At 46.7% G+C, this 14,757-nt stretch overlaps 1 protein-coding gene across 2 annotated transcripts; it reads left to right on the top strand.

The window, feature by feature from the left end:
- The first annotated feature begins 638 nt into the window (after nucleotides 1-638).
- Nucleotides 639-10,229, top strand: gprc5c (G protein-coupled receptor, class C, group 5, member C). 2 transcript variants are annotated; one of them, XM_079333690.1, is made up of 6 exons: nucleotides 639-750; nucleotides 1,704-1,764; nucleotides 3,748-4,759; nucleotides 6,618-6,718; nucleotides 7,421-7,555; nucleotides 9,082-10,229. In XM_079333690.1, the coding sequence occupies exons 3-6, from the start codon at nucleotides 3,772-3,774 to the stop codon at nucleotides 9,112-9,114; spliced, it is 1,257 nt and encodes a 418-aa protein (XP_079189816.1). In that variant the 5' UTR covers nucleotides 639-750; nucleotides 1,704-1,764; nucleotides 3,748-3,771; the 3' UTR covers nucleotides 9,115-10,229. The 2 variants fall into 2 exon arrangements, with proteins under 2 accessions (XP_079189816.1, XP_079189815.1); XM_079333689.1 differs by lacking the exons at nucleotides 639-750; nucleotides 1,704-1,764 and having other exon boundaries at nucleotides 3,563-4,759.
- Nucleotides 10,230-14,757: the final 4,528 nt, after the last annotated feature.

Below are 14,757 nucleotides of genomic sequence, written 5' to 3'. Positions count from 1 at the left end.
GCCAACACGTCAGGCGTTCAGGACGGTTCCCACTGAGCCACAGCTGGAACACGTCTGATGTGCAGGTGGCAAACACGGGACACATCCCGAGCCTGTGACGGATTAGCTTAGCTTTTATATGAATGCTAATTGCAGTTTGACGTCTCCACATTATAAACTGAAGCAGCTTCATCACGAGCACGGAGGATGTAGAAATGTGCGTTCCCACGTGCAGCTCACGTTTTATCTAACGCAGAGAGGGACTGTGGCACTTCTCTGTCCCCTGCAGAGTGTCCTCTCTCGTGTCTCTCTGGGGCTTTGGGGACGAGGAGACGGAGACGTGGTTGGGATGAGGCGGTGCGTTCACTGAGGGAAATGAAGCAGGAAAAATCAGCTCTTGAGCAACAAGTGTGAGTGAGAGGAAACTGGAGGAACATATGAAGAGCTGCTCTCTGAGTTTAATCATTGACAGCGCACAAAAACCATCCCTCCAACTAGGATCTCTTAAATCCCTTTCAAAATAAGAGCGCACACCAGGCTGCAGATTTATGCAAATTAAAGGAAGAAATGGATGATTTTCTTTGTGTTGGTCGTGATTTTTAAGAGGACGCCTCGATGTTGTCTTTAAATGTTTGAGGATAAATCACACAAGCATCAATCAGCACGAGACACATCTGTTTAACACTGCAGAGAAATATCTACAACCTCATGAGCCAGTGTTTGGTAAAGGAGAAATGTGCTGCACCAGCGCCCCCTATTGGTCAACTCATGGTAAGACTTGTCATCATAATCATAATGTGTTCAGTGAAGACAGTTTGTGTCAGGCCATGAGACGAGAGACGAAAGAGCGAGACATTTAGAGAAAATGGAGATCTGAATAATCCTGGGAAGAAGATGAACTTTACTGTCCTTTATAACAAACCTGGGACTTCAAAGTGCTCTGAGGAGGAAACTAAAGTGTCTGTCCACGTGCTGCTCACAGCGGGAGACAGGAGGAGGGGGCGTGGCTCCTCGGAGATGACGTCATGTGATAGAGGAGAAAGTCCGGGAGAAGTGTTCACACATCAGTTAGTTACTTAGTTAGTTAGTTAGTTAGTTAGTTTATTGTCCCCGCTGTACAGGCAGGGAGACACTGTACTCACAGGATTATTTCAGGAGTTTTCTGCATGTGTGAAAGTCTTAATATTAGTTGAGTAACATTTTCCAGTTCTTCCAACGACGTGTTGAAATCATTCATTTAACTGTGCCGTGTTCAATGACAATGGGATTTTTAATTCACGGTAAATTCTTCTGTTTTAAGTGTTTTCTGGACTTAATGTGGCTGAACGTGCTGGAGCTGTGTTATCACTTCTCACCACCAGGCGTCGCCCCACTCCACACTGATGTCAGAGGCTTTAGAGAGAGTGTAATTAAATGTGTGTGTGCGTTAGAGAGAGAGGGAGAGAGACAGAGAGAGAGAGAGAGAGAGGGGGGAGAGAGAGAGACAGAGAGAGAGGGAGAGAGAGAGAGAGAGAGAGAGAGAGAGGGGGGAGAGAGAGAGACAGAGAGAGAGGGAGAGAGAGAGAGAGAGAGCAGTCTGCTCTTTAAAGAATCGCTCCTACGTGCTGTCTTGAACTTTTCTTGGCCTCTTTAACTTGAAGTGGGTTCCTCTTAGACCAGACCAGTCTGATGTGGATTTAAACGAGACCCGGACGTGGTGCTGCAACTTTTTGGCTCCCTCTCAGGTTTGTGGGGTCCAGCCTGCGGTCCGGAGCAGGTGGTGGAGAAAAGCACAAAAACATCCAGGTAGGATTTCATGGGACTCAGATTTGACATGTTGATGTTTTTTTGTTTTTAGTTTTTTAGTTTTAAACATAAATGAAGATTAGAGGATAAATGTGTGAATTCAAAATAGTTTAGTTGATTTCAAAGTGTCCGGATGTGCCTGCGTGTGTGTTGGGGTTATTTAGGACGTAATTGTGGGTCTAACATGCAGGTGATGATGTGTTAGTTTAATAATGGCTCAGATGCATCAGGAGGTCATGTTAAAGGGAGAAATGTTCATAAGAGGAGGAAGAACAGACAGATGTGCAGTTTGACACCTTGAATCATTGCATGTACGGAAGCCCTGAGTGGACAGACATCCATACATCTTATTATTATCATTATGTCCTAATAATAATGCTGGTTTTTTATCGTGATAAGGATTCATCCAGATCTCTGTAAGAAATGATCGCTGTGATAAATAAATCCAGATTTTACTCGAAAATTCTTCAAATGTTTTGATGCATGTCCTTCCCTACGATGCCACGTTGCCATGGCTACGAAAAGATAAGCACATTTTTCTCCTTAATCATTAAACCGCTCAGCCAACCGGCTGTCAACATGTTGACCCTCCTCAGCTCTCTGACAGTTTGGAAGAGAGACAGAAGTCTCTCACATGTTGATGAGCTGGGAGAGGATTTCACAAACGTCAGCAGAGGCAACATCATCAGGACGCCATGACTGATCTTTAGCTTTTTAAAGCTTTGGATCTTTTCGATACTAATAAAAAGTCAGACACAAGAACGTTTTAAAACACGCAGCGGTCAAAAAGTACCACAGAACTCAAAGGATGAAAAGAAAGAGATTCCATTTGTTTTCACTGGCAACAAAACGCAGCGACCCTTTCTTTGAAGACCGGATCAACGTTTCAAAGTGACCCTCGAGAGAAGGAGCCATGTGCCCCTTTAAACCCGCCCGGCCCCCTCTAATCTCTAAGTGTGTGAACGCTCGGAGCACGAATCATTCTTCACTTTGCAGCCCTCGTAGGACGGGGGGGGGGGGGGTCGATCCTTCTTCAGTTTGTAACTGACAGGATTCACAATATTTTAAAATCTATTTTCTGGGAAAATAACACTCAAGACCCTTTTCTTTCAAAGATTTATTTTCGTTCAGCGATAAGACAGGAAGGTAGAGAGAGAGAGAGAGAGAGCGAGAGAGAGAGAGAGAGAGAGAGAGCGAGTACAGGAGAGTCACTGGCTGGATTTGAACCCGGGCCGCCAGCTCTCGAGGGCTTTCGTCTTTACTCAAGAGAGAGACTGGTCTGATGTAGATTTTTTATGAGTTGGTACAACGTCCAGATATTTTTAGAAAAATCTCGTCTCTTCCCGGGAACATGTGGGGTGTGGACCTGTTTTCATCCTGTCCTCGAATCAGCCAGATTACTGAGGCCAACCTGTGTGGGGCCGTTTTAAGGTGAACAGTTATTATCAGTTATTAGTTCTAATCCACTGACTGGCCGACAGTTTCTCACAGACCAACACAGTCTGGGTCCTTCAGGGACCAGGATCAGACCAAACGTCCGCCACCACATTTCTATTGATTTGTCTCACAGATGCTCGGTGACATTTGATTCTGGCTGGAACTAAAACAAAAAAAAGAAAGAGAAACGCAGCAGAATGAAGTTTCTCTCTCAGTTCATGTGCACCAGGTCAAAGGTCAAACGAACCGTCACCTTATTGATTCTGGCCTGATCGAGATGCACAGAAACAATATTTGTCCAAAGCTCTCGTTAATGATTAACACACAGTTTGTCCGACGTGTTTGAAGAGCGCTGAGCTCTGGATCAACGTCACTTTTTATGTAACGCTTCGGTGTAAACGTTGATGACAAAGGTTTGTATTGTGTGTTTACTGACTCATGAAGGCGGACTATTTGCTCGATTGGGTGTCGACTGTATCATTAAGCAGCACTGATGACGTTTCCGGGTCTTTGTTGACATCAGACTCTGTTTGTACGTTTGAACAGGTGCAGTCGGGACAACTCGTCGCCATGGCAGCCAACGTCACCCCTCAGGGCTGCGGTCCGAACTTGGACTCCCTTTATTACAACCTGTGTGACACGAGCGCGGTGTGGGGCGTCGTGTTGGAGGCCTTCGCGGCGGCCGGCGTCATCTTCACCTTCGTGCTCTTCATCTCGCTGCTGGCCAGCATACCGTTCGTAGAGGACCAGAACCGGAAGAGTTCGATCCCCCTGCACGTCTTCTTCCTGATCTGCACCGGCGGTCTCTTCTGCCTGACCTTCGCCTTCATCGTGGGGAAGGACTTCTCCACCTGCGCCTCGCGGAGGTTCCTCTTCGGCGTGCTGTTCGGAGGCTGCTTCGCCTGCCTCCTGATGCAGAGCGTGAGGCTGAACGTCCTCGTCAGGCGGAACTGCGGGCCCCGAGCTTGGGTTCTGTGCCTGGGGGCGTTGGGGTTGTGGCTGGTGGAGGTGGTCATCAACACCGAGTGGCTGATCATCACGGTGGTGCGTCACCCACTGAGGCCGACGAACATCTCCGCAGAAACGGGCGGAGCCACGGCTACGCCGTGCAACATCGAAAACCAGGACTTTGTCATGGCGCTGATCTACGTCATGAACCTGATCCTGGCTGTGGTGGTTGCAAGTCTCGCCGTCATGGGGGGCAAACACAAGCAGTGGAAAACGGACGCCGCTTGTATCTTCATCGCAAGCTTCTTGTCCGTCGGTATCTGGGTGGCGTGGATCGTCATGTACGTCTACGGGAATGAAAAAACAGGAGGCCCAAAGTGGGACGACCCGACGTTGGCCATCGCCTTGGTGGCGAACGCGTGGACGTTCCTCATCGTCTACACCATTCCTGAAATCTGCTGCTTGAGCAGTAACGAAGGAAGCCAGCAAGGCCTGGAGGAAGACGTTTATCCGACGAGAGGCGTCGGCTACGAGACGATCCTGAAGGAACAAAGCTCCCAGAACATGTTCATGGAAAACAAGGCTTTCTCCATGGACGAGCCCAACCAAGGTACGCAGCCTCTACAGTGTTAAAGCTTGAGTCTGTTTCACCAGGTGTTTCGTCCTCAGAGCCGAATCAGACTCAGACAGCCTGAGGCCGGTAGGCTTTATGGACTTTATGGTCCCAGCAATGTGTGATTGAACTGAGCGCTTACAAGCTTCTGCTTTGGCCCACTCCTTTTGAGCAGAATTACAACTGCTCAAAAATAAATAAATAAATAAATAATAATAATAAAAAATAAATAAATTAAAATAAAATAAAATAAATAATAAAAAAAATATTATAAAAAATAAATAAATAAATAAAACATACAATAAATAAACAAAAAATGAATAAAACATGCAATAAATAAACAAAAAATAAATAATTTAATAATAATAATAAAAAATAAAAAACTATGCTAGACCTGTCTAGATTTTTATAATTAAAACCAAAGACAGTCAGACTCGTCCAAGCTTCTCTGAGTAGGACTTGATTGGCCATCTCTTTGATCCCCATCAGAACTTCATATATTGGAAAAACTCGAGTGACCACTTTAAATCAGTATCTATATAAGTATCCTGGACGTGTCTCTGCTCAGGGTTCGTTGGACACCAATCAAAGCTCAGCTGTTTCTTACACTTCTGGCATACTCATCTCAAGCGCTGAGAAGTCCCACACTTTTCTGAGGGAAGCTCTGTAAATTCATGCGGTATAAGCCACGCCCACTTTGTTTGTGAGGAAATAATTAGAGGGGAGTGTGTGTGTGTCACATCAATTAGTGTGACATATGAGTCACAACAGTTCCCGCCCTGATTACATGTCAGACAAGGTCCAAACAGCCGCGTCATCGAAACGTCCACCAGGTTTCCACCCTTTTTTTTTATGACCCACAGTTTCTTTAAAGAGGAATATCTGCAGAGATTAAAATGTACAGAATGACTTTGCGTGTGATGAGTCGACGTTTTGAGCCCACGGAAGGTTCTGGAAAGGTTTATTTTTCATCGCTGTGATGACGCGTGCAGAATTTGATCTGCGTCTGTTGAAGTCCTGAGCCGAACAGGATCTGACGCCGCAGTGAAACGAAAAAAAAAAAAAAAAAAAAAAAAGTGAGAAGGATCAGAAGGCCGAGCTGGTGATAATAAGAGCCGGTGGATCATCGCAGACGATGGAGATGGAGGTTAACAGCGCCTCAACACGTGTTCTCTTATTTTGGACAGATGGAAGAATATTGAATAAAATGCTTCTGGGTACTTCACTAAATCCTTCAATAATCTATAATCAATGCAGTTTATGATGCATCTTTCTTAATCTCTCAGTCACCTGTCGACTCCTCCCTTTGTTAGCGTGTTTCTTTCTGATTAACAGGTCAATAAAAGTCGTCAGCTCTGATTAGATTAGTCCGTACTCATCGTGTTCCCAGACTTCCAGTCGGCGAGTCAGAGGGAAGCTCTCCTCTGAATCCTTCCTGTTAATGAGTGTCTGGTTCCTGGCTGCATCCCTAACACACACACACACACACACACACACACACACACAGCCTCTGATTCCCACCAGAAACATCACTCCCTGTGTTTGCATTGTCTCCACGGCAACTGAGGAGTGGCAACAGTCTCATCCAGGGGCAAATGTTTAACACGAGGTGACACAAAGTGTGACAAAGAGACATCTCGCGTCCCCGCCTCTCATCTGCCTCGGCGTTCTCACAGGATGCGTCCCTCAGAGCGTCTCCGGGGGTTAATTGTGATCGAGTGCTCCTGAGGGATTGTGAACGTGAACGATTTAAGAGATGGTTGCCATGGGAACGTCAGCACGAAAAAGCAGCCCAAAAGATATCACACGGGAGGCTAAACAATGACATTTGTTGTCTCCTGTCTGTCCGTCACAGCGTCCAAGCCTGTGTCACCGTACAGCGGCTACACGGGTCAGCTGAGGAGTTCAGTGTACCAGCCCACTGAGCTGGCTCTCATCACCAAGGCAGTGGGAAATGTAAGTACACACAGTACAAGTGTCCGAACAAAGATACATTGATAGACTGTGGAAATGTGCAAATTCATATTTAAATAATTGTCCTCGCTCCTCTTCATCATGTGTGTGAAGTGTGTTGTTGTAAATCCACTCTGATCCTGTGTTTGATCATGTCTATAAACCCCTCTATTTCAGCCCTGCTCAGAACAGGCTGTTTCTGTGTCTGTAGCTTTAAATATGTAAATGAGCTGTGTCTGACCACGCCCCCTCTCTGGAAGGGCTCGGGTGTACTCGCTGCTTTCTGGCTCCATGTCCTATTGTTTACGGTGAGAAGGCAGACTCAGAGGGCAGAACAAACACCTAGCTGTGGGAGTGTCACCCACCTGGGGGAGGGGCTACTGCCCTTTGTGATGTCACGAAGGGAAAACGGCCTGTTTGAGCACACATTTTCTGAAAAGTGGAGCAGGCAGAAGACGGAGAGGATGGACTTTTCTCATCATTGGGGGGTTTGTGGACAGACTAGAGACACATGTCAGAGTTAGCGTAGTGAAGTGTGTTGACCTTTGTGTGACCTTTAAAATACATTCAAAACAGCAAACTGTGAATCAGATAGAAGATAAACTGTGGGAGTTTGAATGTCTCGTCAGCTGATTCCAGAAACACTCCCTGCATGCACATCTTTTCATCCTGTCTTCTCCCCGGTCGTGTCACGACTCCATGCAGCACCCTCCGGACTCGTCCTACGACATGGTCATTCCCAGAGCGTCCACCAACTCTGCAGCCGGCAGCGGGAGCAGCACCCCGTCCACACACACAGACACCGGGAACGCCGCATACACTCAGACAAACGGAAATAGCGTAGGTCGCACCCGACCCCCTCCTTCCTCTTCCTTCTCCTTTCTCCTCCTTCCTCCTCCTTCCTCCTCCTCCTCCTTCCTCCTCCTCCTCCTCCTTTCTCCTCCTCCTCCTCCTCCTTTCTCCTCCTTCCTCCTTGAATTTCCCTCGGGATCAATAAAGTATCTATCTATCTATCTATCTATCTATCTCCTCCTCCTAATCCTCCTCCTTTCTTCTCCTCCTCCTTTCTCCTCCTTCCTCCTCCTCCTCCTCCTTTCTTCTCCTCCTCCTTTCTCCTCCTTCCTCCTCCTCCTTTCTCCTCCTTCCTCCTCCTTCCTCCTCCTCCTTCCTCCTCCTTTCTCCTTCTTCCTCCTCCTCCTCCTTTCTCCTCCTCCTCCTTTCTCCTCCTTCCTCCTCCTCCTCCTTTCTCTTCCTCCTCCTTCCTCCTCCTTTCTCCTCCTTCCTCTTCCTCCTCCTCCCTCCTCCTCCTCCTTTCTCCGCCCTCCTCCTCCTCCTCCTCCTCCTTTCTCCTCCTTCCTCCTCCTCCTCCTACTTCCTCCTCCTCCTTTCTCCTCCTTCCTCCTCCTCCTCCTTTCTCCTCCTCCTTCCTCCTCCTCCTCCTTTCTCCTCCATCCTCCTCCTTCCTCCTCCTCCTTTCTCCTCCTTCCTCCTCCTCCTCCTTTCTCCTCCTCCTTCCTCCTCCTCCTTCCTCCTTCCTCCTCCTTCCTCCTCCTCCTCCTCCTCCTCCCTCCTCCTCCTCCTCCTCCTTCCTCCTCCTCCTCCTTTCTTTTCCCTCCTCTCTTTACCTGCTTGCTTACCTCAAGATGATTCTCTATTCCCCCGACGCTGTGCATGCCGGCCGTCTCCATAGCAACCTCCTCTACAGGTTTTTTCTATGAATCACCTCTTTGTCTGTGTTTTTCTTCTTCGTACGTTGTGGACTTTAATCTCTCAAGGCCTCGTGTCTTCGACTCTGTCTGCTCGATGTTTCTCACTGGACTCGGCGAACTCTTTCATGTTTCATCTTTTTTTTAAATATTCTCTGTGATCCAAATGTGTCTTCTTGAAATGTGTCCTAAAAAACTCTCCTCTGACTTTTAAAGGTGGCTTTGAACAGCGTTCTGCTTCTTTAACGCTGCGGAGGATTGCAGAGTTCGGATTCAAAACATTTACACTCGATGCTTTTTCATCCAATTTTATGGCGAATTTTGAGATATTTTTTTTAGTGATGCAAGATGTTTAAATTCTCAATTCGATTTAGTGGCACGTGAGCTGGACGAAAAAAAGTCCAGTTTCAGTGAGACTGACGCAATAAATCAACTTTGTATAACTACATATAAAACTCTTGTTGTCCCCTCATAATAAACGCTTCACAGTGAGGACGTTTTGGAGGAAACACACAAACAGTCAGGTTGATATTAAGGTGTTTAAGCCTGATGTTAATGTGCTGAATCCACACCGAGCTGCTCTCCTCAAAGAGTCATCAACCTGATGGACGCTGAAACGCCTTCTGTTTGATTGACAGCCACGTGTCTCTTCTTCTGCAGGGGAATGGTCTGCACAGGACGTCCCAGTGGTGAGCGCCGTGCGTCGTCCTACCCCTCGTCTTCATTTGCACTTGCTGACTGTTTGTTTGCTGTTCTCCACGGTTCCCTGAGCTGGTTCTAAGAGGAACCCCCCGGGACACGTTCGGCTGCATCATCACAGCTGATTGAAAACCAGCTAAACCGCCTTTTGAGTGCTTCACTTTAGCAGCGCTGGTGTCAGACAGAGTGGAGCTTTATTTGGAAGTCTAAGCACGGGGGATGAAGCCTCGGCTGAGCTGCACAACAAAGACTCTTTTTTTTTTTTTTTTTTTTTTTTGCAAACGTCAACATTCAGCGAGAGCTCAAACTGTGAGCTCTCGCACGGTCGCACACATGAAGAGTGCCGGCTGTCCACGTACCAAATGACTACTTTACCCTGCAAACACCGTAAACAAACTGAAGTGCTGTCATCGCGGCCGTGACTGGCACACGCTGGATACACTTCAATTATAGCCTGAAGTTTAGCTTTAAATAAAGTGTGAGACATAGTGTGCATGGTTGAGTTCAGTAAGAAGAGTCTGTGTTTTACTTTGTCCCTGGATTGTGAATACCGACGCGGCTCGATGTAAATCTGTGTGTCATCGTTTGTCCACTCTATGAAAATGTATATGTAAATCGCTAATGCTATTTAAAGCATCGCTAATGCTATTTAAAGCATCGCTAATGCTATTTGAAGCATCGCTAATGCTATTTGAAGCATCGCTAATGCTATTTGAAGCATCGCTAATGCTATTTGAAGCATCGCTAATGCTATCTAAAGCATCGCTGTGTGCTATCATTCATTTGAATCAGACAATAATGTCACTGCCTGTCATGTAACATGTCATGTCATGTTTGTACGGCGCCCCTGAAGTTTGTGTGCACAACAATACGTGACTCTGGCCCCTAGTGTTTAAAATGGGTATTGCAGTTCATATTTAAAACATTGCAGAGAGCTGTCCCCCCCCCCCCCCCCAGTACAGCCCGAACCAAAGACTGAACCACATTTCATGTTGTGAATAAAAGGTTGTCGGTCCAAAGACGTCACAGTAAAGATGTTTGTATTAGAAGAACTTCACGTATATTTTCTGCTCTCCGCTCTGTGATCTTTCTTTGCTGTACGGTTAATAAATGTTAACATGTGACGTTCTGAACGGTGTGTGTTCTCTGATCTCTCTCTGTCAGTGAATGTGTAAAAATATACTCCATGGTCCTTCCTATCAGAGGTGCTGCTTGTCTATGGGCAAGGCAGCAGTTAGGCCACACCCCCTGCACAGCGGCTACAATCCTCCAAGTGGGCGGCTTGGGTTCGAGTCCGACCTCTGGTTCCTTTTGCGAATTTCATTCTCCGTTCTCTCTCTCTCTCTGAAATTGTGTAAAATCTAAAATGACAGTAGGGAAACCCGTCATCGGACAACACTCGCTGCTAACCCACAACTTCCTGCAGATAGCTGCGTTAGCTGTCCGCTCTGATCCGTGCACCCTCGTCTGTCAGACAGCCCGAGTGCCGAGACAAAGGAAGTCCTGCCGTCGTTTACAGATTGACTCGTGACAGAGCGGGATAGAACCATGTATTTGATCTAAATTCTATAAAACCTTATAAACACACAAACAAACACACTTACAGACGTGTTGTGTTGATGTTTTATCGTTGTTCTGACTTTCCATCCCCTCGATCTTTTCTGTGCTACATTAAAGGATAGAAGCCTTGTGTGTTTTACAGAGCTGAGACATAAGAAAACACCTGATTAATAAAACTTCTTCTTTACATTACAGTGTTTGTTCCATGAATGCTAGTTAGCTTAGCTTGCAGAGCAGTGGCCCGCTGGAGTGTGTCTCTGAGGGGCGTCGTGTGACGTTCTGCCCAGAGCCCCCACAGACTCAATAATCACCACTGCCTAACACTCAGGTAGATAGAAAACACCATGCATGAGTCCCACATAACACGAACAAAACGATTGTATCTATTGTAAAATAATAAAATTTTCCGCCTTTTTGAGAAAACAGATTCAATCATTTGCATGAAGTCGCTTCATCCGCTCACGACCGTGACGAACGATCCTCGGCCTCGCTTCCAGAGAACGAAGCCCAGCTGAGTGTCGTTTTGATGAAGTGCATCCTGGTTCTCACGAGGTGTGTGTGTGTGTGTGTGTGTGTGTGTGTGTGTTCACTGTGTGGAATTCACCGTCCGTGTGTCAGCTCATCTGTTACAGTGTGCAAACGGCTGCAGTCCAGCACCGTGACTCACAGACACCAGTGAGTGATAACAGAGCAGCAGACAGCAGCTCTGCTCGGGTGTGGAAGTGGAAGTAGCGTTTTCACATGTCAAACACAGGGCGTGCCCCCCCATGTACGGAGTCTGCAGTCCTCCAAGTGGGGGGCCTGGGTTCAGGTCTTACCTGGGGCTCCTTCGCTGCAGATCATTCCCCACTCTCTCTCTCTCTCTCTCTCTCTCTCTCTCTCTCTCTCTCTCTCTCTCCCTGATTTCCAACTAAAAGTGCTTATCTTCTCCCTCAGTCTGCTGTTTTTGCAGCACCGACATGATGTTTATATAACTACCTCCTTTTCCTTTGCCCATGTGTGGGCTTTTTCTTTCCTCATGTGTCGAGGCTCCAGCCCTAAACGCTGCGGCCCTGGATTCGTTTCAAACCTCTCTGCCCTTTGCTGCATTAACTCATCCATTCATACACATCCACACGCCGCTGACGAAGCAGCGAGAGCAACTTGGGGTTAAGTGTCTACCCCAAGGAAACATGGGACCTGTGGCTGCAGGAGCTGGGGGTCGAACTCATGACCTTCCGGTTGAGAGACGACCACAGCCTCCCTGGAGCTCGCTGTGACAGATCAGCACAAATCCTCCTGAGGTTGGAGGCGCGTGTGTTGTTTTTAAGTTATCTCTCTTAGCAGCAGTTACAACTTTCTTAGCTTGCTGCAGGATATTATCTCATGTTTAAACACGGATCCCTTTGACCTGCTGCTGAGGTCAGGAGGCCGGGCTCTGATTTATAAACCGAACAACTGCTGTGGCCTGATAACCTCTGAGTCTCCTGAGGAGGCGAGACCACAAAAAGCTGCTTTATTTTTAGACTCAGCGGATCTCTGACATCACATGGCGTGTGTTCTTTATCAGGGATTCTTCACTTCACATGACAGGAGCAAGAACTGGGCCACACTCGAGCTGCAGACCAGATAAGAAATGTGAGAAGATGGATGGAAAGCCCTTTGTGTCTTAGTGGGAAGGAGTCACCGTGACTGACAGCAGACGGTGACAGAGCCAACAACACATGATGTCATGTTTGCAGGTCAAAAGACGACATGCAGCTCTTTAGTTCAGGCTTTATTGGCTTATTATCTTATAACAGACACTTTGGATAATTGTGCTGCAAAATGCTCATTTCTGCTTGATGGAGAGAAAGACAACGTCTGCGATTCATGGAGGATGTTTGGCGACATTTTACAAAATGATTTATAACAAAAACAAAGTGCTGTTTGGCCACGCCTCCTCCACACTGAGGTCTCCTCCAGCGAAACGCCGAACGAGTTCAGAGCAAGTAGCGGACAAAATCATCCTCGGCTCGAGCTGCTGTCACCTGTGTCCTGCATTGTTGTGTTAGCATGCTAATGTTAGCGCGTTAGCTTCATGTAATTCAGAATGATGTAAAAACTCTTCATCCAAATAATCAGTGAGTATGTTCTTCTTCTTGACTCAAACAGCTTTTATACACAAGGGGAGGAGCCATGTAAACACAGCTCTGACAACAACACAGCCAGCAGGACTCCAGCTTCTCCCTCACTGGAGACAGTCAGGACTCACACACACATTCACACATTCACACAGCACACACACACTGGAGTTCTGCTGTTTTGTGTGTCACATATCTTCCTTTAAATAAACTGTATGGATGCATGTCTGCTAGCTTCTGCAGAAGAATGAGATGCAAAGTCTGTTTATACAGCTCTCTGTAATCTTTAGAATATGCACTGCAGTACCCATTGTAAACACTAGGTGTCAGAGTTACATATTGCTCCTTTAAAAGGTAAATAAACAAACAAATGTACAAAATAAATCTGTTAATAAAATAATTATTTGATGAAAATGTGATTCCAACAACATTTGATCTTTCAGTATTAAAATAATTTAGTGCTCGACCAAATTCTGGCAGTTTAACTTCAGTGACATCTCAACGTCCAGGAAAGTCTCCAGGGCTCGACGTGCGATCATATGCTCATAGGGAGCTGATGATTTGTGATCGGGGGATGTACACGGTGCGTCAGCTTCCTGGAACAGCAATGTCAGGAGGGAGAGCGATGTCTCTCTGAGAGCTAATTGGTACTTCAAGGCAGCGTCTGCATCCTGCTGATAGAGCAGGTCTCTGACACACCGAGCAGTTTGTCCAATTAGTCAGAAACACAAACACAGTAAACTATCTGAACAACGTGAGCAGAGAGGAGGCTGCAAACGGAGCCTTTAACATCATCACATGAAGATCACGTCCCTTCACACGGCGTGCATCGTGGACAGTCCTGCAGTTCCTCGAATGTCCACTAGAGGCTGGCTGCAGGAACACAGGAAGTCACATACACATGACAGGCATAAATTAACATGTTTACAGCCTGGTTCAAAAACAAAAAAATATTTACTGTCATCACAGGCACACTGACGAGGGATGAACTGAGACAGTATTTCCAGCATGGTGGCTGCTGACGATGAGCCTCCAGCGCCCCCTGCAGGAACAGACGGGTGACGTCATGGGTGTGACGTGCTGTGCAGAATATTCTCATATCACCGACTCACTTTGTTGAGGATAGGTTGAGATAATCAATTTCCATTTGAATGGTTCTCAGACTTTGTGAATTCCTTTTTTAAGAGCGCCGGCTTCCCTTGCTGATAGCGGCCTCCCTCCTATCTGCACCCTGCAGGCTCTTTGCCCCCGCGCTTAAACAAACAGCAGCCAATGACTTCACATCAGGAGCCAAGCTACACATTTACCACCCTCAACTCTTTCTGTTTGTCTTTGCCCGTCTGACGATGCACGCCGGTATGTTTATGTGACTGCAGGATGTTGTTCATTAACAGCTTCTCGTCCTGCAGCAGGTTTGAGCAGTCCAGACCTTTAGCGGCTGAGCTGGTCACATCCTGGACCGCTGATTGGTCAGTGCAGCTTTACATTAATGACAGAAACGTGTGATGCATTTAAACGCTTTCATTTGCCTCCACATCACAGACCTTCAAGCGACCTTCGCCGGCTTACTAAACAATGATTCACCGGCAGTCAGACCCGCACACTGGGCTGATTCACAGAAGAGCTCGGTCACAAGGTCAAAGGTCAGCACGGACTAAATTCATGTAAAAACAATGCATGCAGTTAATGGACAGTAACTTTATGCTACGTTAGCCTGCGTTTAGCTGCAGAACTAAGAGTTTGACTCGTTGAGCTGTTTTCTACAGACGCTCGAGGTGGACATGCATCAGAACATTTTCATTTGTTTTGAGAATAATTACATTATGTTTATCCCGACTTATTGAACCCCTTTTATTTGAAATATTTAGCACAATGACGCTGTAACAACACTGGTTTTCCTGCTTTATGGGTTCATTTCAGCCGTTTTCTTGAGATCTCAGGGAAGATATTCGGCGTCACAGGAAGGGCAGAGTTG

This window comes from Symphodus melops, assembly GCF_947650265.1.
Source record: "Symphodus melops genome assembly, chromosome: 21".
In the NCBI taxonomy this organism is placed as follows: domain Eukaryota; kingdom Metazoa; phylum Chordata; class Actinopteri; order Labriformes; family Labridae; genus Symphodus; species Symphodus melops.
Note: the sequence above shows the minus strand (reverse complement) of the source record. Positions and strands in the feature narration are given on the sequence as shown.

Excerpts from the sequence above, each read along its gene's own strand:
- gprc5c (XM_079333689.1), top strand. The coding sequence starts at position 3,640 with ATGAAGGCGGACTATTTGCTCGATTGGGTGTCGACTGTATCATTAAGC. Across the intron at positions 4,760-6,617 it reads CATGGACGAGCCCAACCAAG|CGTCCAAGCCTGTGTCACCG; the intron begins GTACGCAGCCTC and ends TGTCCGTCACAG. Across the intron at positions 7,556-9,081 it reads CTCAGACAAACGGAAATAGC|GGGAATGGTCTGCACAGGAC; the intron begins GTAGGTCGCACC and ends CTTCTTCTGCAG.